This window comes from Gekko japonicus, unplaced genomic scaffold (assembly GCF_001447785.1).
Source record: "Gekko japonicus isolate JY-2015 unplaced genomic scaffold, Gekko_japonicus_V1.1 scaffold1482, whole genome shotgun sequence".
NCBI lineage: Eukaryota > Metazoa > Chordata > Lepidosauria > Squamata > Gekkonidae > Gekko > Gekko japonicus.
The window spans coordinates 1-27,756 of record NW_015169822.1 but is presented as its reverse complement, the minus strand read 5'-3'; the positions used below and the strand labels follow the sequence as shown (position 1 = coordinate 27,756).

General features: G+C 44.3%; 1 protein-coding gene across 1 annotated transcript in view; it reads right to left on the bottom strand.

Annotated features, from left to right (window-relative positions):
• ATP6V0A4 (ATPase, H+ transporting, lysosomal V0 subunit a4) overlaps positions 1-27,356 on the bottom strand; it is a gene marked incomplete at its 5' end in the record, with an annotated part of 53,831 nt that extends 26,475 nt beyond the window's left edge. The window contains 10 exons of the mRNA XM_015417217.1: positions 1,026-1,119; positions 3,799-3,953; positions 4,160-4,299; positions 6,708-6,858; positions 9,343-9,555; positions 10,716-10,809; positions 19,054-19,136; positions 19,262-19,388; positions 25,877-25,971; positions 27,231-27,356. Of these exons, the coding sequence (XP_015272703.1) occupies positions 1,026-1,119; positions 3,799-3,953; positions 4,160-4,299; positions 6,708-6,858; positions 9,343-9,555; positions 10,716-10,809; positions 19,054-19,136; positions 19,262-19,388; positions 25,877-25,971; positions 27,231-27,356 (1,278 nt within the window). The remainder of the gene's footprint in view (positions 1-1,025; positions 1,120-3,798; positions 3,954-4,159; positions 4,300-6,707; positions 6,859-9,342; positions 9,556-10,715; positions 10,810-19,053; positions 19,137-19,261; positions 19,389-25,876; positions 25,972-27,230) is intronic.
• Between the last annotated feature and the right edge of the window lie 400 nt (positions 27,357-27,756).

The following is a 27,756-nucleotide window of genomic DNA, read 5'->3' as shown; positions in this document are numbered from 1 at the left end:
CCAAACAAAAATATTAGTCAAGCAGAGAATCGAGGATATAGAACGCCAAACTGGTCTTTCCATCTTACGGAACATTATGATGAGGGCAAACATAAAAAAAGACTGTGGAACCAGCAAACTATTTAACATCTCTTGAAGTAAAAGGGTTTAGAAGAGCCTTCACTCTGGTTAGGTGCTCTGCCTTCCCTTCTGCTGTACTTGAAGGAAAATACAAGAATATTCATTTCACAGAAAGGCTTTGTACCTGCCCGTTAAGGGAGGTTGTTGAGACTACAGAGCACATGTTTTTTAGATGCCCGTATTGTAACGTGGCGCATAATAAAATCATCACTCTGTTGACTGAAGAAATTCTGGGCCTTTCCAAAAAGCTAGACTCGAGTTTCTTCTATCTGATAGAAAACCCAAGATTACCCACCAAGTAGCCAGTTTCTGTATGGTGATACTCTGATTACGGAAATTCTATAGTAATTAGGTAGTTAGGTAGTTATGACAGTAAGATATTAGATTAAATTTTAATCTGCTTTTAATGTTTTACTGATGTATTTTAAAATCTTGGAATACTGTAAAGATGTACTTCTTTTTGTATGACTGGTCTAAGGACTGTAGAAATAAACTAAACTGAACTGAACATGTGCTCGATCTCTGACATTTCACACAGTGCCATGTTTTTATCAGTTATGGGGCAGGCAGACATTCAGCAAGGACAGATCTTCCTAGCATAGGCCTATGGGAAAGCCTTTACCTGTAGAATTCCTGCTCAGTAAAAGATGCAGAAGCCCTCACAAAAGAAAAAGATGACAGCTTTTGACTGGGACCTACTTTCTGCCTTCTGAACAACTGCCTCTGCTTTGCTAATATCTTCCCTAAAAATGCTCGGTTGCTCTCACCGCTGCCTTGATCTTAGGCACAAATCCCCATTTCTTTCTCACTGCTCAGTAAGTGAATTTAAGAGGATCCATGCTTTATTCCTCCTGATGATAATCCCCTGCCAGATGCCTGAAACAGGAAGATCTGTATTTGATTACCGGATCAATTCCAAAAGGATAGGGATTTCCAGAGAACACTCCCGAGATATTTGGGTCCAGCTGCAGCGATTCGCTTGTTTCCACAATATGGGGACTGTGAAGGAAGGAAGAGAGAACGGTCAGGGGCTTGGTTTACTCCAAATATGTGAGATGCACATTCATCAGTGCTCAAGAGGATTTTTAAAAAATATTTTTTTAAAACTTCTGCTTAGACAAGATGCAAGTGGGCGTGATATGCATGTGAGTAGATAAAATCAATATGTGACATTCAGGCTAACCTCTCCCCCCCCACACACACACACACATACACACTCTGCCTCCTCCACCTGGCTGCCTGGTTCTTGGCCCTCATGTAGTAGACATTGTACACAATGTTGAAGTAAAAGCCACCAACAGCAAAATTGTTCGGTGTGAGGTCTAAACTAACCCTATGTTCCTTTGGTTTCTGTGGTCCCCAGTTCTACAACCACCCCTTTCTTTAGGGATCTGCTCATATATGAACGTTTTTTAAATGCTTTCCCTGACCTGCACAGGCTATCCTGATCTCATCAGATCCTGGAAGCGAAGCAGGGGCAGACCTGGGCAGCATGTGGATGGGTAGACCACCAAGGAAGTCCAGGGTTGCTATGCAGAGGCAGGCAATGCCAAACCAACTCTGAATGTCCCTTGCCTCTGGGGTCACCACAAGTCAACTGTGACTTGATGGCAAAAAAAGAAAGCCATGATAGATTTCACCTATTGAAGCGTTTGTAAAACCCTCCTTATATACTAAATATAAAAAATGGAAATATCAAGGTTTTTTAGATGTAAGCGGGAATATGAGAGTAGAAGACATTTTAAACAATGAAGATATAAATATGACTTGGTGGGAAAAAAGACAATTACTATTCAAGATGGTCAACTGACAAAAAAACAGGGTTTTATGAAAATCAGACTGAATTAGATAAAATATGGTCAGGTACTGAAGAGAAATTTATAAAAAAGGCCTATAATTTTTGGCTTGAATGGAAGATGCAAGACGAATGGGTAAAACCCCCAATGATTGCGTGGGCTAGAGACATAGGAAGTAACTTGACTTTTGAACAATGGGAAAAGGTCTGGGAGAAAAATGTAAAATTGGTCAGATCAAGTGCTTTTAAAGACATTATTAAAATGTTCTACAGATGGCACATTTCCCCGGTAAGATTAAATAAATATGATAAGAAAATTGGAAAGAATTGTTGGAAATGTAAATAAAGCGATGGAACATATTTCCACTTATGGTGGTTATGTAGTAAAGCTAAAAAATATTGGAAGATGCTAATGGAGATTATTGATGAGATATTGAATAAGAAAATACCACTAACACCAGAATGTCTTTTGTTAAATTTTATTCCGGATACTTTCAAGAAAAATGAAACATATCTAGTGATGCAGATTATCACAGCAGCCAGAATTTCGTATGCTAGTAAGTGGAAAAATGAGGAAACTCCTTCTAGAGAAGAAGTGATCCCTAAGATATTAGACGTGGCGGAGATGGAGAAATTAACTTTTATTTTAAAAGAAAAAGGTTATGAAAATTTTGATACTGGTTAAATTTTTATAGATGGTTAAAGGAAAGAAATTAGCTTAAAGTAGCGGAATTCAGTTGATTGTGTTTGAAATGGATATGAAAGATATATATAAATATATGAAAGCAATTAAATGTTTTGGCAAATAAGATATGATAGTGGAATGTATATATTGTGTGAAAAGATGGAACCTATCTGCAACCTGATGTTATATATCAAGATGGAATTTTCTGTGTTTGTTTGTTTGTTTTGTTTTTTGTTTTCTTTTTCTCTCTCTCTTTGTTAGTTTGTCAAACATAAATAAAGAAAATGTTTAAAAAAGAAGAAGAAGCTCCCAGCCAATGTGCTGCTCCGGGGGCATAGGTTCCCGGCTAGGGCCTGCCGCTGCAAGACTACCTTCAGTGGCGGTCACCCGGTCAGGGAGATGCGGGGCTTGGGGGGGGGCTTTTGGCGAGAGGCGGGTGCAGTTTGGCACCCCTAAGGGCCAGCGTGCTCTAGCCGAATGCCTAGTGAGTGAGCTGGCCCTGGGAAAGGAAGAATCAGGAGATGTGTTGCCGACACAGAAGATTCCCCTCCTGCATAGTAATACAGATACGGCTTCAGAATACAATGGTGCCAATAAATCTCTTTCCACAGCAGTTCTGCCAGTCACAGTGATGGATGAGGAACTTAAGCAGGGCCTTTTGGATTCTCTGTAACCAACCCTTTCAAGTTCCTTCTTTTCCTGTGCCAATATTGTTCTCTTTGAGTTGACGCTTTGATATTAGCCTTTCTGTGGTGTTCCTGATTGGTTTGTTATAGTATGTGTCGACAAGCTTCTATTCCCTTTAGTATTAGTTCTAGAATCAGTCTGTTAATTCTGTCCTCTGTGTGTAAATATATTAGTGTTACCATCTCGTGTCCTATTGTGATCGTTGGTAGTGCAGACCAATGCAAATTTGCATTACTCACACTAAGCAGTTGTATACAGCATACACACAAAGTGATTTCCACTAAGTACTACTATTCCAGTTTTTGCCAGTTTCCAAAAAAGCACTCAACATCCAGAAATAATAAAACTCTGAAAACAAGGGAAGGGAAATGTGGAATGTTTTGATGTCATGACAAGCATAAAATTCCACGAAATGTTATGGGGGGGAGCATAAGGACACACAACTGCTATTTTATGAAGTAACCACATATTTTGAGTATCTTGTCTCACAAACAACTGGTTTACCACTTACGTCCATGTACTATTGAACATGGGGGTGACATGCCAGGAAGACCCAAATATGTTGAATGACTTGGAGAAGCAGTCATTGTAGATGAAGCCCGTGTAGATGGAGAAGATGCTCATGAGCAAGATTAGGTAGCGGCCGCCAAAAAAGGTATTCCAGATCTGCACAGAATGACAATCAGCACATCCGAGGAATAATTAGAATAGTCCATGAAGCATGCAAATGTCCAAAAAGGCTGTTCTTTGTGTTTCTTCCTATCCCTGCTCTGCCCCGTATTACCAGTCTTGAAAGGAATTAGTTCACCAGACCTAGAACAATGCTTGACATTTGTTGCAAATATGGATATAATTTCACTCAGGACACTCACCTCACTATCGTTTTTCTGGGCTAGAAGAGATTTTTCATTCATGACCATCCAGAGAGCAAAACCAAGCATAACAGCACCGTGACCGCAATCACCAAACATCACCGCAAACAGAAATGGGAAGGTGATTACAGTGTAGGGAGCTGTGGAAAGGGGAAAAACATTTAAAATTTCTGCCTAAAAAGGAAGTCAGTTGTTAAAGCATAATTATAACTGTCAGCATAAAAGCCAAAATCCAGGTTGGATACAGCAGACTTGGACATGCTGGGCTTCTATTACAATATGTTGTGATCATGCCAATATTCAGAATTTGTGGGTGGGTCAGAAACAGACTTGCCTAGTTCAGAAAACAGTGGGCCACTATGAGATGAGCCAAAACCCTCCTGAAGTTCAAGCCCAGCTTGTAACAATATCAGCATTCCTTGCTATAAGTCATGTTGTCTTGATTGATTGATTGATTGATTGATTGATTGAAAGTGTTTATATCAAGCCTTATCTCCTTCGACTCAAGGCAGCTAACAACGCAACAAGAAGTTGCAAGGACACAAACACAACGTAACAACCGCCTCACAGCAGAAAACAGCACACAGATAAAAACAGACAGATTAAAACTGCAGGAATATCTACCAAAACAATTTGACCTTTACCCAGTGCCCTCAGAAAGAACCCCATTTAACAGGCCTTTGCACATGCAAGAAGTAAAGGAGCCCTCCTTATCCACTTTGGTAAGCCACTCCAGAAGACTAGCTCAACCACAGGAAAAGTCTGTGGCCTAAACGATGTCCTGCAGAGAATCTTAAGACAGGACACCACAAATAGAAGTCTGCTGGAGGAACACAGCTAGTACTGGGAGGACTTTAAATTGTGATCTCAACTAGAATTGTGATCTCAACTAGTACTGGGAGGACTTTAAATTGTGATCTCAACTAGAATCGGTAGATGGTGCTGTTATACAGAGTTGTCAGTAGCTCCTTTAGGAGTAAAGGAAAGGTATTTAATCAAGCTTCTTTTCCATACAAGAAGTATGTTTTTCTGCCCCAGAAATTAATTCTGGATACAGAATTGCCTTCTGAGAACTGAGCAACAGTGATTGTACCGAGCAATGATTTCCCTTCAAGGAGAGAATACAGCACAAAAAGTAACCATTTATTGACTGTTCATTTATTATAGTTCACCTTTCTTACTGAGACTCAAAGTGGATTACACAATATAAATGAATGCATTTAATAGAATGATACATTTAATGTACAATACAATAGGACTAGGAACAGTAGAAATTTGAAATAGAGCTGTCAATTTAATGTACAATACAATAGGACTAGGAACTGTAGAAATTTGAAATGGAGCTGTCATCTGAACAAAACGTAAGTATTAATAATGATGTTTCAACATTCAGAACACAGTATTGCATCAGTAGAAACACAGTGCATTTTCCTGGGCCAATCTGTTGTGATGCAGCCCTATTTCCTTTACAAAAATGCCCTCCTGAACAATTCTGTTTTACGTAGTTGGCAAAATTCCAGGAGCCTGGGAGCCTTTCTGCCCTCCTCAGGCAGGCCATTCCATAGAATGGGGGCAGCTACAAAGAAGGCGTGTACAGGCAGGGGTTGATCTCGCCCATCTGCAGGGGGGCACCTGCAGAAGGCCCAGCCCAGATGAGCAAAGTTGTCACAGCGGGAGGTCTCGCAGATACAAGGGGACCAAGACCGTGAAGTACTTTGTGATAGCCAATACCATGAATTGAGTTCAGTAACAAATGGGCAGCCAATGGAGTGATTGCACAATGGATGTAATATGCATTGTTTGCCTAGCTCCCAATAACAACTGAGCTGCGGCATTCTGTAGGAACTGGAATCTCTGAGTTGATTTCAAGGGGAGGCCTATGTAGAGTTCATTACAGTAGTCTTGATCTTACTGTGGCATGGATCTGGTGGCCAGATTGGATGAGTCAAGGTAGGGGGCCATTTTCCAAGTGAGTTGGGGCATGTTTTGCAGACCACATTAACTTGTGGTTAACCCTTGCAGACCACATTAACAGCAGTATTTTATGCATTTATCAAAGTGGGTTCCAGCCCACAAAAATTTACACCATAGTATAGTTCTTATTTTGTATGATGCCGCAGGATCTGTTGTTTTTGCTGCAATGGGCATGGCTACAAGGGTTAAATGTTGTACTAGAATGGGGAGAATCAGGTTCAAATCCTCCTTTTGCCGTGAAGCTCATCTGGTAACTTTAGGCAAATCCCTCTCTCTCCCTGTAACTGTCCTTACAAGGCTGATGTAAGAATAAACAAAATAGAGGAGGGGATATCATGTATGTTCTCCCTAAGCTTCTTGAAGGAAGGGTGGGATAAAAATTAAATACACCTTCCTGGAATAAAAACAATTATGAATCCACACTGCCTACTTTTCTTGATTTACCAATGCCCAAATCCTGATGCATACTTCAGACAAGCGCCCCACCTGAAGCAACAACAATCAACAAGAAGAAAGGTCCCATCAACCCAAATCTTCAAAATAGGGAACAGCAAAAATAAAATGCTCCATTTACCAGGATTGATCTCTCTGTAAGTTCCCACACCATAGGCATCCACAATTGTCTGGAAACCTGCAGTGAATTTATTGGTTCTGTTAAAAGTAGGAGGCGCCATCTTGGTCTGGACAGCTGTCAGAATAGGGTTGATTGTAGAGCCACTACGTTCCTGTAATCAGATGCTAATAACTAGGGTTGTACTTACATCACAGTCTAAAAACTGGTCTGGCACCTGTTCAATCACCATAGAATCTAACAAAGTATCCTGGAAATATTAGAGTTTTATGAAAGGCAACTCAAATGTACTCACTGAACTATAACTCCCAGGATTCCTTTCTTAAATTGGAATAAGTTTGTACTGAAGATATGTTCTAACTTTGTCATAAGGTGCTAATAGTGCAATTGTAAGAAGACTTACTAAGTCTTTTGAAATCAAAGCACTTAGAAGGATATTACTCAGTTTAGAATTGCACTGCAAATCATTCAAAGTATTGATATCTTTCATTTTTTTATTTATCAATGGACTCTGCTTCAACGATTCAAAGTGGGTTCTGACACATCAAAAATAGCAAAACATAACTTTCAATTGTAATCACAATACACTCATGTTTATTGTACATAAGGGAGGTCTCTAATGTATCAGATTTCAAGTAGAGATTATTGTGAAATCTGATTAGATCAGATTTGCAATCCAAACAGGTTCCATATTCCCCTGAATGACCAGGTTCAAGTCTCAGACTTGATCCTTGCATTTAGAGATAGTTCTCTAAGTGCCTGGGCACAGAAGTGTGCTGGTTTGGCTCATGCCCTGCTGTTCAGTTGTCAGCAGGGTGTTGATCATTCAGTGACCTGCTCAGTTGCATCTGAATGAATTTAGACATTTTCATTTGTATGCTTACAATGCTTTTTTGCATGATTAGACAGTTTTCTCATAGTAGTGCTCTTCCCACTACAGCTCGCCTGCTGAAGCCTCCTCCAATTTTAAAAATCACATGGTACTTTAGTTAGATGTTTTTGAGTTGAAACTTACTATTTAGGTAGCCCAGTGTGCCTTTGATTTGTGCCCATGAAAACTAATTAATCTTATGAATCAGTTGCAACTGCTTCATCTTGAATAGAAGCCATGGACTGCAGAGGTGCAGGGACCGCCTTTCCCCATATGTTCCCCCAAGAGCACTACGGTCCGGGGCCCAAAATTTACTAACTGTGCCGGGCTCCAAAGATGCAAAATTGGCCACCACGAGGGCTAGGGCTTTTTCGGTGGCGGCCCCCACCTGGTGGAATGAGCTCCCGGAGGAGATCCGGGCCCTGCGGGACCTGATGCAGTTCCGCAGGGCCTGTAAGACGGAGCTCTTCCACCAGGCTTTTGATTAGGGGCCGCCGCCGCCCCCCCGTTATACTACCATCATGGGGGGGGGAAGGCCCTAGGAAGGAAGAAAGAAACATCTGAAAGAAACATCTGAATTCAACATCTGATATTGAGGACACGAAATGCCTACCGGGGTTGTTTGGATGTGGTCATCTCTCTGAGGTTTGAGAGCTGAGGATTTTGAGCACTCTATTGTACCGAGACGGTTTTAAATTGTATAATATGTTTTAAATGCTACTAAATTGTACTTGATGTTTTTATTATTGCAAGATTTCTTGCTATGTAAGCTGCCCTGAGCCCTACGGGGGAGGGCGGGATATAAATTTAATAAATAAATAAATAAAAAAGCAGGCAATGCATTCTATCTGATGCCATTCATTTAAATTATGCATCTCGTTATTCAGATACAAAACAGGGGAAGCAAGTCTATGCTGCATCCAAGTCAGCTGGTGTAATGATTGGGGGTAATGACCATGACTCTGGGTGATATAGCTTCTCTTCGTGTAAATGAGATAATCTAGTACTTGGACTGGACAAAAGCAGCTGGAGGCTGCAGTGACCATGCAGGTCCTTCACAGGTGCTAAATTGCTTGGATCTAACTTCACCAGGGAACGTGGAGAGGATCGGATCAGGAGTTCATCATATAACCAAAGGAATTCAAGCAAGGTATGATCACCTGGCAAAGAGGTTTGCTGAAGAATTCTCAGCATGCCTGCTTATATATCAAAAGCAGCAGCTGATATGACGGACTGGTTGCAATATAACATTTTCTATATATAGCGAAGCATAGGTCAAACAGCTGTAAAATGGTAATGGCAAAGAAAATTGAAATGAAAACAGCTGCTGTTAGCAGTCTACAGATTATTTGTTTGATGCCTGGCACATTCCGAGGATCATGGGTTTCTTTTATGAAGCTCCCACAATTACATATCATCGAGTTGACAGCAGCTGTTTCCTTTGTTTTCTTTTTTTCGTCATAAAGACTTTCTACTGTGTAGGAATAACTGCAAAAGGGTCTGGTTCAGACACGGCCGCACGTGACAGGAAACCGTAAGATTGAGCCCACTCCATCCTGCCTAATCGGTCCACTTCTGAGTCTACTGGACATCCACAAATGGGCATCCTGTTTGCATGGAGCTGACACAATCGAATCCCAATGTATTCAGACCCAATTTATGCTGTCGTTAACTTACATGAAATCTGGAAATTTGGGTTTGGTGACTATTCATCCAAAGCAAAAAACAATCACGAAAAAATAAGGAGTTCCAGATGCAGCCTCTTACCATTCCTTGATTCAGGGCCTTCTTTATCCGACCCGTGTCTGCCACGGGGAACCAGATCTCAGCAATAACACACTGCTGGGTGACATCAATGTTACACGAGTTGAGGATGTGGTAGATGGCCTTCATTTTCTTCACCTTGATTTCCCAGGTCCACAAGTTTGTAAACGCTTGCTGCAACAGCTCCCGACGGAGGGACTCTGTTTGGGTGATCACCTGGGAGGAAAGCATCGGCCTTAGGTCATACTTTTCATGAAAAACATAGGTTCAATACTTATTAGAGAGTTATGCCTCCAGGTTGTAATGCACATGTTCCCTATCATTGGGGTCATTCAACTTTGGATCCCTCATTCCTAAACCACAGCCACTGGGATCTCTTTAAAATTGCCTGAAGTTTCTATTCCTGCCAATAGCACAAGGCTCTTTGTATTTCCTTCACTGTGCACCAAAAGAAAGAACCTCTCCCATCTGCAGAAATCAGAATCAAGAATGTAATCCATGTAGTACCTTTTATTAGGACCCACCCCCAAAAAAGCCTACGAGGGATCTTTGAATCTTGCTTGGCGTCAGAAGGATATAGGAACCATTGCTGGCCTCTGTTTTGGCAAAAGGGAGACACCGCTTCTTACTTCCAGAAAGTCCAGGTACAACCTGATACCAGCATCATTTTAAAACTTCATGGTTTATGTTGTATATTACTAGATTGCTAAACAAATTAACCGATATTAGTGATATCAAATACTGCTCGCAGTCAAGTTATCTTCAGAAAATGCCCAAATTTTAATTCTGGCACATGGAAAATGTACACGCTTCTGATTGGCTGGCCCACATAATCACTGGATTGCTTGAGTCCATCTAAGTATTTGCTCAGAGGTGATCACTAAACACTTTGACAATAATCTTTTTCTGCATTAATTATTTTTAATGACTTGACATCATCTTCACTTTCTGTCTTTCTTCAGATATTCTATCAACTTTCACCTAAGAGCTCATCAGCATAATCCAGGATGTCTCTACTTCAGATCCTACTTCTACTCTAAATTAACTAGCTGACCTTTGCAAGCCACAGTCTCCCTTCTACAATATACGGTTAGTGACACCAGTCTACCATAGTGTTTCTGGCTATTGCTAGAGCTACCCTTATCACTTCTGGGTAGTTCTATGAATTGCCAGGAACTCTATGCCCGCAACTTCCTGAAAGTCTACAAGGCCTTATTTTTATTTTTGCTCCCTATGACAATCATGCGCCCTCCTTTCACCCCAGTTTCTGCCATCCAATCAGCTGAATTTTGGTAGGCCACGACTACAGTTGACTGGAAGTCTCCCATCATAAGCGGGTAAATAGAACCCTAAGGATCAAGGCCAAAGCCACCTACTGTGTTTAGATCCTCAATCCTTGTATTCACCCCATCGGCCATTTCTCGCCGTTCTGCAGCAGACTCAGGGCAGGGATACACTGTGGCACGGAATCTAGTGAAGAAGCAAGACAAAGAAACAGCTGCTATTGTGTACAAAGATATTTGTTCTACATAGGGTTGCTTGGCATGGCCTGGCAACAAGCAGGAGTCCAGGGGCACAGGGACATGGAGAGGCACTATCAGAAATCATGATGTCACTTCTGGGGAAAACTCAAGTGACATCACACCCCTCTCTAGGAATTGCTGGAAACTTTATGGTAAAAACCTTATGGAGGTGGGAAATAAGAGCTGAAGGCAGGTGTCATGATCTGGGCTGTGCTACCAGAGGCCTACTAGGCCCAGAGAGCCTGGCTAGCAGTAGGTGAGGCTGGGCCTACAACTCCCAGAAACCTCTGGGAAATTTTAGAGCCAAAATTGACCAATAGGAAAAGAAGAGGGCTTGGAATAAAAGTTCTGGAGCAGCAGGAAGAGCTTTCTTCCAGAGGGCAGAGCTGGATGAAAGGCTGCTGCAGGGGAGAGACCCTCATCCTGAGGACAGGGTGAGTAGTGTAAAGCCACGTGAGATAGTGAGCTAGGGAAAGTATATTTAGACGCGTTAGGGCATTAGATTTCTTTTCACTCACTTACTGTTATTATTCTGCACCTTGTTGTTTGAGCTCCTATAAAATAAACCTTTTCCTTGTTTTACTCTGCCTGGTCCTCATGCCTATTATTCGGCCAAAAGGGAGGTTTGAAGGTCTTGGGAGGGTACTCTGGGCCTTCTCAAGGGAACCTAGAGTGGTGGCAGCATCAGGTGACACCGCACCTGAGTTGTGACAGCAGGGCATCCCCTGCTCCTGATAGGAAAATAGCAAGAAAAGTGAGATACACAGATGAAGTTAATACAAAAAATGGGGGGAGGGGAATGATATGGAGGATTTTTCCATTTTTTTATTCCTGACAGGAAAATGGCAGCCATAGTTCTTCAGTAAAGCAAGAATATTCTCATGGTCCACGCTAGTACATGTAGCCATGAGTCTTTGGTTAACAGATACTTCTACCAAGCCACCAGGTCTTCGCAGCACCATCATATCATGCCGTTGCAAAAAAAAAAAATACAGCTATTTGTTAGGTCATTCTTCTTGCAATTACCAAATTAATTACAAAGAGAAAGAAAAGGCAATCCTTCTTTGCAGCAGTGGAAGGTCAGACATAGGTCATTGCAGCATCCCATGTATTATCCCAAGCTAAGGAAAAAGACTTCAGGTTTCTTAAAATGGGATCCAGCCTTCATAAGCTAGCATCATGGGCTGTTGGTGGCCCAAAAAAGCCCTTTTCATGGCACAACAGAGCACGGGATGGGAGGAAAGCTGAACCATCCATTAACGGATGGGATTTATCCCCAACACCACTACAGCACTGCTCCCAAATGAAGTGTTTTTCTGGTGTGAACAATGTAAGCTTGCAGTGCATGCAATGATACTGGGGCCTACCTATGGCTGCCAATCCCAGGTGGGGCCTGGTGATCTCCCAGATTTACAGCTGTCCTCCAGACTACACTAGGGTTCCAAGGTCCCTCCTGGCAACTGGCACGGGATGGGGGGGCTTACCATGGGAGGGAGGTCCAGCTGACATTGCAGTGATGTGTCTACATCACTTCCCATGTGACCTCGAAGTTATATCATTACTCAGCAACATTGGGGCGACACCTGGAATCTGGGGGGGAAACTCTATGGTAAATCTGGCTTCTTGATGACATCATTTCTGGGTCATGTCAGATGTGACATAGACATGTTGCTGCAATGTCAGCTGGGCCTTGCTCTTTTCTAGGGTAAGTCCCCCCACCAGCCAGCTGATCAGCAGTTGGGCCATGGGGCCTGGTGGAGGGGAACCCCCACCTCCACCGGGGGATCTGGCAACCCTAGACTACAGAGATGAGTTCCCTGTAGAAAATGGCAGATTTGGAGGGTAGGCTGTATGTAGGGTTGCCACCTCCCCTGTCAGGATGGGGTTCCCCCAATTTCCAGGACTCCAGTCTGCTGGCCGGTGAGGGAAGCCCCACCCCTAGAAAGGCATGTTGCTGTGTGATGTCCCTATCATGATGATGTCACCCAGAAGTGACATCATCGCATTGCTAACATCGGGGGTGACTCTCTAGTTTTTGGGCACACTCTATGGTTTTGAAATTAAAAAACCCATAGCGTTTTGCCCAAAAACTAGAGTGTCACACAGCTATGCGATGACATCACTTCCGGATGACATCATTACGGCACACACTCAAAGTGCATGGGGCAGAAGATGTATTGATTTTATTGATTTTATTGATTTCTATCCCGCCCATTCCAGCCTAAGTTGGCTCAGGAAGGGCCCAGAACTCCCCACTCGGTAAGAAGAAGAAGAAGAAAAAGAAGAAGAGATTGGATTTATACCCCGCCCTTCACTTGGAATCTCAGAGCGGCTTACAAACTCCTTTCCCTTCCCCTCCCCACAGCAGACACCCTGTGAGGAAAAAGAAGAAGAGGAGATTGGATTTATACCCCCACCCTTCACTACCCAAAGGAGTCTCAGAGCGGTTTGCAGACTCCTTTCCCTTCCCCTGTCCACAACAGGCACCCTGTGAGGTGGGTGGGGCTGAGAGAACTCTGACAGAAACTGCTCTTTTTCAAGGACAGCTGTGCCAGAGCTTGTGACTGACCCAAGGTCACATCAGCAGGTGCAAGTGGAGGAGTGGGGAATCAAACCCGGTTCTCCCAGATTAGAGTCCTCACCCTTAACCACTACACCAAACAGGTAGGACTTTGCAACCCTAACTGTATGGCATTGTACCACGCTGAGGCCTCTTCCCTCCCCAAACCCCATCTCTCCCAGGCTCCACCCCAAAGTCTCCAGGTATTTCCCAGCCAAGAGTTGGTAACCCTAGATCTAACCCTTGTTCTTGGGGTGAGCCCTGGCTTTAGGATTGCCAATCTCCCAGTGGGGCCTGGATTTCTCCTGGAATGGCAATTTATCTCCAGACTATAGAGATCAGTTTCCCCTGGAGAAAATGGCAGCTTCAGAGGCAAACTTTATAGTATATCATAGATTCTAGGTGAAATCCCTCCCCCAATTGCCCCCTCTGTGGGTACCCCCCCCCCAAATCTTCAGGAATTTTCTGGTCTACAGAATAGCTTCTCCATATGCTTTAATGTTAGTGACTAAGGATCTGCACAGTGATGGGTTTGTAAAGTGGCTAGTCATTCAGAGAATATGCTAATTTTATTTGGGGTTTATTAATTTCATTCTGTTTGGAAACACTATTTTAGCCATTTCTAACTCCTCTATTTTTATTTTATTTTATTAATTCAATTTATACCCCGCCCTCCCCGCAAATGGGCTCAGAGCGGCTTACAGCAGTGGCCCAATTACCAATAAAACCGATAAAACAATATATATCATAGCCTCTTTTTGTAGCAGGAACTCCTTTGCATATTAGGTGACACACCCGTAATGTAGCCAAGAATTTACAGAGCTCTTGGAGGATTGGCTACATTAGGGGTGTGTCGCCTAATATGCAAAGGAGTTCCTGCTACAAAAAGAGGCTTATTGAGCATCATGTGTTCTTTAGATGCCCAATAAAAGATGCTCCTTCCTATATATGACAGTAAAAGAGAGGCCATACCGTCCTCCACAATCCAAGGGGCAATGTTAGTGTTGGATTTGTATTCTATGCCATACCACAATTCTTTTCCAGGGGACTTCTGGTAATGTCAGTTCAGTCAAGGCATTGATTGAAAAATGGGTTTGTTGTAGGCATTCTTGGAAAGATCAGTTGCGCTGCCAGCCATTAATAGCTGCTGCAGGTTGCCATATGTCAGGACAACTATCAAAAATATATTTTCTACTTACTATAGAGACAGAACTCCCAAATTATGAATGACCTATAACCAAGCAGCCAGACAAACATGCTTTCAGTTTTGAAAAACATGTGTTTGGGGGGGACGGGACGCAGCCAAGTAAATAACAGCAGCAAATATACTTTCCACCAGGGCTTTTTTTGTAGAAAAATCCCAGCAGGAACTCATTAGCATAATAGGTCACACCCAACAGCAGAAACTAATTAGCTTATTAGACCACACCCCTGACAGCACAGCTCATTAGCATATTAGGCCACACACCCCATGCTTTCCCTTGGCTTGCCTGGGCAAGCTGGCCCTTGGACAGGCCAGGGAAGGCACAGGAAGACATTTAGTGCCTCCCCAATCCTTCCAGCCTCACCCTGGCTGGCCTGCCTTGGAGTCGTGGGGGGGTCACTCTCCAGGCCTTCCCTCTATAGCCACGCATGCAGAGGTTTTGGCTGTAGTGGGCGTGGCCAACTCTGAAGCTAGCCGGAACTCCATTCCTGTACATTCCTGCCCCAAAATAGCCCTGCTTTCCACACCAAAATTGCAAAGAATAAACTGTTTCTGTAGAATTTTATCTTCCTGTCTCTTCAGTCTATATGCAGAACGTATCATTAGGAAAGGTGGATAAGATTTGAACCCAGGTCTCCCTAGTCCTAGTTCTGACTAATATACCACACTGGCTCAACGTGACCTTGACAACATGCAACTCTCTCTCAAGTAGGTATTAAGCAATTCAAACAGTGTGAGTGACTCAATATTAGACTATTGATGCAATAATGTCCCCCAACATCCTTGGTGCTTTGCCCCATTAGGCTTGAACTGACTATAATTTGCCAAGCTAAACACAGGTAATCCCAAATCACAAGGCAGCCCTTGCATATGCATGGCCATAAGTGCAAAGGGAAGGTAATCAGTCACACAGTTACTTTGCCTCCTTCGTTTCAGGCAGAAGCACTTTCGAATCATAATCACCTTCTTCACTCCAGTTCCAGCTCTGAAATTGGATCTCCAATGAAATCATCTCGTTTGGAAAGGAAGACAGCTCAAAGCTTCCTAGCTCTTTCTCATTATTATTTCAGTTTCATATGCTTCAGAGTTCTTAGCCCATATTTAAATTGGAATTTTTAATCATGCTTGAAAGATTATTCTTCCTTGCTGCAGTCCACAGATTTCACACTTCCCCCCCCACGTTACTGCAGCAGTGCAGCTTTGATCTTCTAACAGCCCTTTTGCATACAAAATGTCACTTTTACCCTAATGACACATACATCTAGGAAAGCTGGAGGAGAATTCACCAGGGAGCCTTCACATTGATTAAACTGCTCCAACATTCACATTAGCATCTCAGCATTCACTAGACAGAGAGAGCAGGATGGGGTGGAAAGGCCCACTGTTTTCACACCACCTTCTCTTTTTATTAAATCTGCACATGGATTTGTGACCACTTGCAAAATTGGCAGGCCACCTCTAACAATTAAGCACCACTGCATTAAGAGGAATGGGAACACTGCATGTTAGCATACTGCTTTTATAACTGACAAAGCCCTGATCTGGATAGCCCAGGTTAGCCTGCTCTCATCAGAGCTTGGAAGCTAAGCAGGGTCAGCCCTGGTTAGTACTTGGATGGGAGACCTCCAAGGAATTCCAGGGTTGATACTCAGAGGCAGACAATACCAAGCCACATCTGAACATTTCGTGCCTTGAAAACCCTTGTCATAAGTCAGCTGGGACTCAATGGTACTTACCACCACCACCACCACCACAACTGGCAAGGTCAGCCCCGGTTTGACAGGGCTTTTTTTCTGGAAAAAGAGGTGTCGGAACTCTCAAGAGGGAAATGAAGGAGAAACTCATGGGATTCTTTGACACCCTCCTTCAAAACTTGTTTTTTAAATTTTAAACATTTTTTGAGAATTTTCTTTCCTCAAAAAGGTTCTGGAACTCTGTTCCGGCACATTCCCCCAGGAAAAAAAGCCCTGGATGGGAGACCACCAAGGAATACCAAGGTCTGTACGCAGAGGCAGACAACAGCAAACCACCGCTGAACATCTCTCGCCTTCAAAACCCTATGGGGTCATTGTGAGTCAGTTGCAAATTGATGGCACTGCTTGCCATGCCCGCCATTGTGTGCCATCAGCTGCCCTTGCTGCTCACTATCAGAGAGTGGACGCTCCTGTTGAATACTAATTGGGCACTAAACGTTTGAACATTAGTTTCTTTGTTATGAATTCAGGACATTTTGGATTAACATATTCATGAGTAATTGTGTATAAGGTTTATATAATTTCTAATATGTTGTAGTTGTCAGCACTTCATGTGAGATTATAATAATATATTGAATATTTGTTAAGAATCAAGTTTTCATGGTGTGTCACTCATAGTCCGTTGATTATTTCCACCGTTTCGGTCCCACGTCATTTTTACCAGCCTGTTTACCTCCTTCCTTGGGCTTCGTGTGTGCTGCAATAGACCTCTGGAGCCTAAGGAAGGGGCAAACAGCCCCCCCCAAACAGCTATTTTCATGGGCAAAGCCCCTCCTCCCCCCTCAGAGCATTCGCAAGCCCAAAAGAGTAATGGGACGCCTTGAAGGTAGGTTCACCCTGATTATACTGACCTTTTTAAAAAACAGTTGTTTTAAGGACATAATTTCCCCCTCTTTAAAATGCTAATGACAGTGTGGGGAGCTCTGTTTCAATTAACGAGACTGAAGTGTTAAATCCCTTCTGGCTTTGGATTTGAATCATGGCCTTGTGCACATATGCATATGCTACTCTTTCCAGACTGATGGGAAAACTGATATTTGTCAGGGTCTGTTGGTGCCTGATAAAGTGAAGGATGATGTAGTACCTGCTCCGAAGCACACACAGTGACTCAGCGCATGGCTCCTCTGAAGCTCTTTTCTATTAGTGCAGCTGGCTCTCTGCCTAAGGCACACCATAACTTGAGCACATTGCCATGGCCAAACTCCACGTAGGGCCTGGAGATATGCTGGTATTACAACTGATCTGTGGCTGACCAGGGGTCGTTTCGTAGAAAAAGAGCTAGGGGAACTCATTAGCATAACACATTAGCATATGCCACACACCCTGACATCACCGGAAGTGTGTCATAAGGCCACACCCCCTGACATCACCAGAAGTGTGTCATAAGGCCACACACCCCGCCCCCAACGGTCCCGGCCACCGCTGCCAGCCTTGCAACTCCACTGAACACTGCATGTTAGCATACTGCTTTTATAACTGACAAAGCCCTGATCTGGATAGCCCAGGTTAGCCTGCTCTCATCAGAGCTTGGAAGCTAAGCAGGGTCAGCCCTGGTTAGTACTTGGATGGGAGACCTCCAAGGAATTCCAGGGTTGATACTCAGAGGCAGACAATACCCCCCCGAAATGACCTCTGTGGCTGACACAGATCAAATAGCTTCTTTGGAGGCGGCATTGTACCCTGCTACGTTCCCTCCCCAAGTCCTGCCTTCCCCAGGCTCCACCCCCCCCCAAATCTCCAGGAATTTCCCAACCCAGAGCCAGCAATGCTAAGCACATTGCTATGCAATGTGGGGGTGGGGGCCCTGTGTGGATGATGCAGAATGATAGGAAGGGGTTCAACTGTTTGAGCCCAAGTCACACTTTTATAAAGCACCTTGGTTTTCCACCCTAAAAAAATGCTTCCTCATTGCAGCGGGATCCATGATGCAGTGGTAATATTGGGGAGCCTTCCTGTCCAAAAGAATCATCTAGGATACCTCTAGGTCCTGAGGCACAGGGAAGCGCCGTATAAATACCCTACATGATATGGTTCTCAGATAGGGTTGCCAGATCCAGGGTGAGAAACTCCTCTGGAGATTTGGGGATGTAGCCTTGGGGAGGACAGGGACCTCAGCGGGGAACGATGCCATAGAGTCCACCGTCCAAACCATCCCATTTTCTCCAGGGGGACTGATCTCTGCAGTCTGGAGATCAGCTGTAATTCCCCAGGATCCCCAGGTCCCACCTGGAGTCTAGCATCACTATTCTCAGATACCTACTGAGCTAGACCTACTCATGTGATCTGTAGACCACAAAATCAAGGTCCATACTCCCACATACAAACCTCAGGAAGGGACAGGGTGGACATGTCATGTGGGCCGGCAATCCAAGCCTCACACATGACCACATACGTGATGCTGTCTTACACTGAATCAGACCATCGGTCCATCAAGGTCCATATTGTCTGCTCAGACTGGTGGCAGCTCTCCAGGTTCTGAGGTCTTTCACTTCACCAGGGATTTATCCTGGGACTTTCTACGTGGAGAGCAGAGGCTCTTCCACTGAGCCACAGTCCCTTCCCAGTGAACATCTGCACAGAACTCTTATTTCTTTTCCAGGTTCTTTTGGCCACTCGCAACAGGCAAACAAAGTCTGCTGTTTTCTCAATAGTATGTGTGTGGGGTTTTTTTACCCTTCGCAAATCTTCCTGATCTTCTGTTTGAGCTGCTCCCCTTGATAGAAGATAATGAAGACGTTCTTTTTCATCTCTTCTTGCTGAGAGAAAGAAATGCAACGTAAATAGATTTTTACATGTCATAACCAAACAGCATCAATTTACAGCTAATGCATACCAAATATAAAACTAGAGGTAGCAAAATGAAAGACTTGTGTACACCTACAGTGACCGGGTCTTCCAGGGGAGTGTCCATTTCACTGAACCGCAGGTAGATGTTTCCTCGACAGGCTCTCCATAGCAAACGTTCAAAGGGGCCCATCCTTTCCCTTTTGATCACTCCAGCTATGAATCTGCATAGCGCAAACAAGATGGATAAATTGCAGGCACACTGTTTCTTGCACTGAGGATTAAGATCTAATAACAGCGCTGTCCTATGGAGAGTGACTCCAGTCTAAGCACATTGATTTCATAGGATTCTGCATGGAATTGCACCACCATGACTTACTAAGGGGCTCCCATCTTCCCAGATAGCCCTCCTACCAGGTAGTCCAGCTGAGAGTTCCCCTGCTCCTAGTTAACGTACTGCCATTTCTAAGGCCAGAACAGAACACGGGACTTAAGGTGAAGGTTCCTTCTTCTCATAACCAAGGAGGACACTCTGATACTCTTGGGTTCCTCCTCCCACAATCCCTGGAGGCAGGAAATTGATTGCCCTTTCCACCTCCATAGGGAGGAGCCCACCCTCAGTCTGGAGACTTCCGCAACTGATAACAGCCCCCAATGTGTGCCAAACAAACAGACAGCAAGGTTTACAGAACCCTATGAAACCAACCATACAGGTAAAGATAAACGGTTAGAAGAGTGAAAGAACAATGAACATGGAGATTGGCAGTCAGTCACTGGAAGCATAATATGCTGAACAGAAACCTAACTAGGGTGAGTCCAGAGTGTCCTCCTCACCCTCGAGAAGAAGGAACCTTCATGGTAAGTTCAATGTCTCATTCTCTCTCAAGGGGAGGAGGATACTCTGATACACTTGGGATGCTACAAAGCGCATCAGATCCAGGGAGGGAAAAGTGACTGCCAAGCATAGAGATAACAGTAGGACTAGACCTTGCTGTAGGACTCTCCGCCAAATGCTGCATCAGCTGTGGCAATAGAGTCCATCTTGTAGTGCCTGATAAATGTTGACATCAAGGCTCAGGTAGCGGCCTTGCAGATATCTGCAATGGATGCATTTGTGTCAAACGCTGCTGATGTAGATGCACTTCTTGTTGAATGAGCTGTGAACCTCTCTGGGACTTGAAGGCCCTGAGATTCGAATGCCAAGGAGATGCAGTCCTTTAACAACCTGCTTAGTGTTGCCTTAGAAACCCTTTCCCCCTTGATTGCTGGATGAAAAGCCACAAAAAGGGAACCCAACTTTTTAAATGGCTTGGTCCTTCTGATATAAATGCAAAGTATCTGCAAAAGTCAAACATTCTTCTCCCCAGGATGAGACAGCTTTGGGCAGAAGGGTGGTAGATATATCTCCTTTGACCTGTGAAAAGGTGAGTTAACCTTGGGAATGAAGGTGGGATCTGTGCGTAGAACCACCATGTCCTTTTGGAAGATGCATAAGCCCATTCTGATGGAGAGAGCACTTATCTCTGAGACCCATCTTGCTGATGTAACCTTCAGGGTAAGGAACTCCAGGGAAACCTCCCTCAGAGGCTCTGGAGGACTGGTTAGAGCCTGAAGAATGACATGAAGTCTCCTAAAGGAAAACCTGGAGGTGGCTGAGCCAAATAACTCCCTTCAGAAATCTCTTCACTGCTGAGTGCCCAAAGAGTGGCGCACCACTAACAGATGAAAGTATGGCACTCAGAATGACGGAGAGTGCTTGCTCTTAGACCCTGAAAGACTCCATCCTGAGGAAGATCCAGGGTGTCTGGCTGCAGGTGTTTCCTCTTGCACCATCTGACAAAAGCCTCCCAAGAACTGTTGTAAATTCTAGAAGTGGAGCTGCTCTGGGCCACCATTATGGTCTGAATGACCTGATCAGAGAAACCCAGTGTGATCAACGCTTGCCGCTCAATCTCCATCCTGTCAGACAAAGCCAAGCTGGCTCTGGATGACAGATGGGACCCCGGGTTAGCATACTGGGTGACAGTGGAAGTTCCCATGGAGGTTGAACTGATGATTTCAGCAGGCTGGAAAACCAAGGTCTCAACTCTGCCTTCTCCTTTTTCATTTTGCAAAAGTATGGGGGGAAAGGCAGATGGCCAAGGGGACACCAGAGCGTTCACTTGTTCAGCTTGTCGACACTGGTGTCTCAAGAAGAATCTGGGTGTCTTGGCATTGTTTGGAGAGACAAAGATATCTACGCATGGTAGGGCGAAATGTAGAACCAGGGACTGGAATGTTTCCTGGCTGAGGGACCATTACCCCTGGTCCAGCCTGGTGTGGCTGAGCTTATCTGCTTGAACATTTGCTATGCCACTGCTGTGCCTAGGACATGAGGATAGTTGACTCCTGCTGTAGCTTCTTGGCTTTGCTGCCTCCCTGGCAGTTCATGTGTGCCTTGGCTGTGGTGTTGTCTGGCTGTATACATATGTTCAATTGAGACAGGTGGTCTTGGAAGTGGAGAAGTGCCAGACAAATTGCATGCAGTTCCAAAAGACTGATGTTGAGGGAAGCTTCTTGATGGGACTAGGTCCCCTGGATGTGGCCTAGTGTGCAGTGGCCCCCCAACCCATCAGGCTGGCATCTGTTGTGATCTGTAGGTGTGTGGTCACTTGGAAGGGTTTGCCTACAAGTGTTTCTTGGTTGTCCACCAAAGGAGGTCCTTCCTGAAATGCTGACTGATGCTGACCCTGATGTGCTTTTGGGGGGCTATGAGACTTTGATATGGCAATAGCGTCCACTGAAGTACCTGAGAGTATGCCCGGGCCCAATGGACTATCTCAGTAGCTGTAATCATGTAACCTAGCAGATGTGCTAGGATCATCAAGTCCATTGATTTCACAGAGCAAACCTGTTTCACAATCTGAATAATCTTCTCTGCTCTGTCTAGCGGAATAATTTTTTTTCTGGATTGAATCTATCACTGACCCCAAATCTGTGATGACTTGGGTAGTTGGCTCTTCTGGAGTTTGATTAGGAAGCCATGACTGGAAAGGCACTGGATAGTGTCCTGAATGTCCCTGAGTGCCTGATCTTGTGAATGTGACCTTATAAGGAGGGACTGGTGAGCTCAGGAATCTGTCATGAGGTGGGGTGACAAATTCTATTAAATAGCCATAGGTTATGGGGGTTTTCACCCATTTATCGGAGGCTGATAAATTCTAAGCTTGATGGAATTTTTGAAGCCGTCCCCCCACCAGAGCTAGCCTGGCATCACTTTTGTTGTTGCCACTGTTTTCCTCCCTTAATGGAGACTGGTGCTTGGGCTGAACTGTAGCGTTGACTTGTGGCTCTGAAGTTAGGCCATGACTGCCACTTGGAGTCTGATCTAAATCATGGAAGTGTTCTGTAAGAACAAAAGGACTGTGAACCATAATTTTTTCTGCTGTCTGCCCTCCCTCTTATAGGTGAATAACTGGACCATCTTCTTGTCCTTGGTCTCAATTAAGATGTCCTCTAGGCTATCCCCAAACAGCTTGCCACATGAGACTTAGAAAAGGAGTTGATGTTCCAGGACTTGAGTTGGAGATGTCTTCTGGCTATTACTGTGGAAGTCATTGCTCTTGCTGAGGACTGGATCCTGTCCAGGCTAGCATTAGACATGAAGGCTGCTGCCCTCTCCAGATTGTGCATGTAACTTGGACAGGCACTTATTTAAATCTGGTTATTCTTGGGAAAATTTACAAAGCCACATGTATGAGGGTCTTGCCTTCAGGGAAGTGGCAGCAGAAGCTTTAATGGAGAAGGCAATGGCCTTGTGGGCTCTGAGGAGAGCTGAGTCACTTTTTTGATCATTGGGATCTCTAAGGTTGCCCTCTCCCTCTTTTCGAAGAGCCACCCCTGATGCTAAGTTAGCACCACAGGAGCATCTACCATTGGAACTTTCAGTAAGCTGGTTACCTTGGGAGGAAAAGAATACATTCTTTTAGCCTGTTCAGAATGTGAATGGTTTAAAAATCTCAGTTTTTAAAAAGGAAGGGAAGGGAAAAGTTGAACCCAGATCTCTAACCCTAGAGAAAACCTCAGGGGGCCCTTTTTCATCATCATCATCATCATCATCATCATCATCCTGTTCCTCCTTCAGGATTTCTACCTTAGGGACAGAAAGCTGTAGGATTTTTAATGCTTCATGTAAGAGAGCGGGGAGCTCCTCATGAGAAAAAAGGCAGTGAGTTGGCTTGCTCTGCTGAGGGACTTCATCCTCAGACAACTGGTCTTCCTCTTTGTCCAGATCTGCATTAGAATCCTCAGAGCCAAAGGGGGAATCCCCATCTTCAAATCTGTAGTCTGAGAAATCTGAACAATTGTTCCTAATGGGGAAGGTGCTTTTACAAGCAGCTTTTTTTTGGTCAAGAGGAGCCTCGGTGTTTCTGTGTCTACAGGCCTTGTAGCTAATTTTTTTGAAAGTGTTTGACTGGAGAGGATGAGGCCTCACATCATCTTTTCTGGGAGGGTAAAGAAGCTCTTTTTTTCTACTCTCTGATTGGAGACAAATTGTTCTAGCCAGTCCTGGAAGCCTGGTTGGGGGAGCTATTGTCTCCCTTCGACTGAGACTGACCACTCTGATGGCTGCAGAAGGTTGCGCTGAGCAGGCCTGATGGACTGATACAGGCCATCCTGGCTGATGAGTAGAGAGTGCCAAAATTCGAGCCTAATTCTTCATGATCCGAGCCGGGCGATTCTTGGCCTATGGCTCTTTCCAGGAGCTCTGCCACAGCGGCACAGCTGGGCAAGCGGGTTTGCAGGGATTTCCTACTCTGCTACCTGGGGATCAGCTCTCCTTTGGAGAGGGTCCCATGGTCGGAGACCTCAGCTGCAGACATTGCCATGACTGAAGCCATGACTGAAGCAGCAGGCAAAAGACAAACAGCCTTGGGAAGACGAGGTCACAAGAACAAACAAAGTGTGTGTTTTTTTAAAGCAGCGGGCAAAAGGCAAACAGCCTTGGGAAGACGAGGTCAGAAGAACAAACAAAGTGTGTGTCTTTTTTAAACAAAGGGAAAGGCACACACATGGAAAGAGAAAAACAAAAACAAAGTGCAACCAAAGGAGCTTCATAAAGGAAAATTTCAGGAGCTCTCTAAATCCACTGCTCTCTCAAGTGTATCAGAACCCAAGTATATCGGGGTGTTCTCCTTCCCTCAAGTGAAGCAACCAGGCCCCCTTCCATCAGGCAAGAGCCAGCTTGCTGTAGTGGTTAAGAGCAGTGGATTCTAATCTGGAGAACCGGGTTTGATTCCCCCATTCCTCTACATAAAGCCAGCTGAGCTAGGTGACCTTGGGCCAGTCACAGTTCTCTCAGAACACCCTCAACCCCACCTACCTCACAGGGTATCTGTTGTGGGGACAGGAAGGGAAGGAGATTGTAAACCACTCTGAGACTCCTTCAGGTAGTGAAGAGTGGGGTATAAAAATAACTCTTCTTCTTCTCAGGCGGAGGCAGGAAAAAGTCTGAGGGTGGGCTCCTGCCCCCTCCAGAGATGGAAAGTGCAATCAATTTCCTGTCTCCAGGGATTGTGGGAAGAGGAACCGAAGCATATCAGAGAAGCATATCAGAGTGTCCTCCTCCCCTCGAGAGAGAAAGGGAAACAACCAGCCCCCCTTTCATCAGGCAAGAATGTTGCTAGCATTATATTTTGTTTCTTAGTTGATATTTGTAATAGGTTTTCCTCACCGTAGGGCATTTGGGAAATGTCACTTTTGATTGAAAAGCAAGGTAAAATACACAAATAATAATGTTCCGTATCTTACATAAAACTAGACATTCGGTTTGTAAAAGATGGTGGTTAGCGATACATTTGATCTCAGGGCTGATTTGACATTTGCCTACACATCATTCACTACTTCGTCACCCACACACACAAGCCTTGAATCAGCAAGTGAACTGCCTCCGTTCCATAACTCCCATATACATGTAATGTTAAGTAAGCATACCTATTTTGCAATGTAATCCTAAACAGAGTTACAGCCTTCTAAGAACATTTAAGTTAATGGGCTAGGAAGGGTGTAAGCACTGTTTAGGATGCTGCTGTTACTCAGCCAAATGTTGGAGCACATGTTCTCTACTCAAGTATCATCAATGCCTAGGCATACCTTTGGTATGCAATTGGTGATTGAAGTGAGAACAGCTGGTATGTTATTAATAATACAGTATGGATATATTGATAGCACACTCATTTCAGACTTTTTAAAGTTATATAATATATTTTAAGATCCTTTTCTAACTATGTACCACATAAAGAGGGTCAGTAGTTTGGCAATAAAAGCTTCATGAATCCAGGCTTTGAAACAATGCAGTATAGATGGGATGCCTCTCAGGTAAGGTACATAAAGTTAAAAACTTTATGGTTTAGAAAATACAAATGATGTCTTAATGTTTTAATTTATGGCTCAGGGTGCCTGGGCTGCAATGGTAATGATGTGTATTTGGTGGATGGTAGTGGATTGAAGGTTAAGAACCTTTGCCATAGAGGGAAGAGAAAGAGTTAAGCATGTTGAGGTTGCTAGGTAACCAAAAGAAGGCCTCTCCAACCATTTCTGGGCCTAGCCAGAAAACAAATTGCCTTCCATTTCAATGAGGTATTTGGAGAAGAAGGCCCCAATGAATTACACATTATGTCCCTAGGGTGAAAAGTATTATTTATTAAACCAAATCTAGTCCAATGCTACTAACCCCAGTTTCGCTGCAACAGCTGCAGGAGTGCTTCTTAATTCCAATAGCCCAGAAGTGTCTTCATTGAAGAAATCATCAGGCAGATTAGTTTCCGTCTGAAAGCAAAAATGACATTTTTCTTATTTAAGTATTTTTAAGGCCATTTTTCTCCCCCCTCCCGAGGGTGGGGGACCTAAAAAAGAGATTACAAAACAATACACAAACCAAAGACAAAACAAAAAAAACAGGTCTAGTCTGAAAACCACCAGTACTGAAAATGGTGAATCATGCTTCTATATTGTTAAGGCAGGCTTTGATCATCTGAGATACCAGCCTTCTACTGGTATAATAGTCACGTGTCCTTCATAGATGTTTAAACCCAGAAAGCAGTGAGTAGTGGATCCCATTCAGGAAGCAAAAGGGAAGAGAGTGCAGAATCGTGGAAGTATTTGGGGAGAATGGCTGCAGGAGGCAAGCTGCAGGCTGTGAAAATGCTCATCTTCCCTCCCTGCCCATGCATCTCATTCCTGTAGTTTCCCAACTCCCTGCGTTCTTTATGTGATGGCAGAAAAGATATGGCAGATTTTTCTCTACATGAGCTGCAGGCAGCCCTTGCAAAGAAGGGGGGGACGTCTGGACAGCATCACCCCCAGCCCAGCCATGACTCATGTGGCTTGTAGCTTTTTTTTTAACCTTAAAGCCAGACAAAAGAAAAACATCAACTTCCCTGGGCCAAAGGAGAAACTGCGCCGTCCCTACATGTAGGGGTCAGAGCTAGCCTCTGTTTTCAGAACGGCACCTCATCCCTGGTTCAGATCATGGTGCCAGCATACCTTGAGGTGGAGCAGCTGCCAGGCCTTAGGGCTTCTGGTGGGTTCCAATGCTGCTGACCCTTCCCCCCATTCACCTCCCATGCTACCTGTCTGTACCAGTGCTCCCAACTGCCCAACGTCATTGAGGAAGGGCATGTGGGTGGTGCATAGTGGTGGAACTCCCGGTGACAATAACAGCAGCACTCTCAGCAGTATATTGGGGCTCATGGTGTCGGGCAAAGGGTGTGCAGATGGGGCAGGGAACTGAGCATGGACAGTGGGAGGGCTTGCAAGCAGAAGAAGGATGATAGGACAGGTGGGGGCATGCAGGTGTGGAGGAAGAAAAAAACGCATGCGGAGGGCCCTGGTGGTGGGCAGATGCAGGGGCCCTGGGCACTGTCTGCTCAGGGGCCCCCAAACCTGGAACTGGCCCTGGTGTAAAGACATGAATCTTCTGATACTATGTCTACTTTGACCCTAAGCTTGGTGTTGAAAAACAACAACAGCAATGGAGAGGCGAATATTCTGGAAAGCCCCAATGGCATATTCAAAGATTACATCACCTCAAAGAAGTCCTGGGTTTTCTTCAGGAGATGTTTCAGCTCTGTGAGTTCTAGAAAGTTCTGCCTCAATGTTTGCAGGTTATTATTGGCTTCTTGCAACTCCCCATCCAGTCTTTCCAGAACCGCCTGTAGCCGGAACAGAATAAAAAGTCAAACCCAATTATTCCTTTGTACACCTCAATGCTGGCAAAGCAGACTCCTATAGAGATGGATTTGTAGGCGGCAAACCTCTTCAGATATGAACAGTGTACTTGGCAGCCTTGCAGTGAACATTAAAAGCACTGTTTCTGAGAATAATTCATGAATTACTCAAGTGACACACCCAGAGAGAGAAACCACAACAAACCTCTTCCAGGCTGCATAAGGAAAAACAAAGAATTAGTTTGTAAATTTCATTTCACAGTTTGCACAAGTTTATTAGTGCAAAACAGTCAACCAGTTGGCCACTATGCAGATGCTGAAAGACATGCAGTTGTGATGCCCAGAGAAGCTCAGGGTGGTGTACATCATTCTCCCCTCCTCTGTT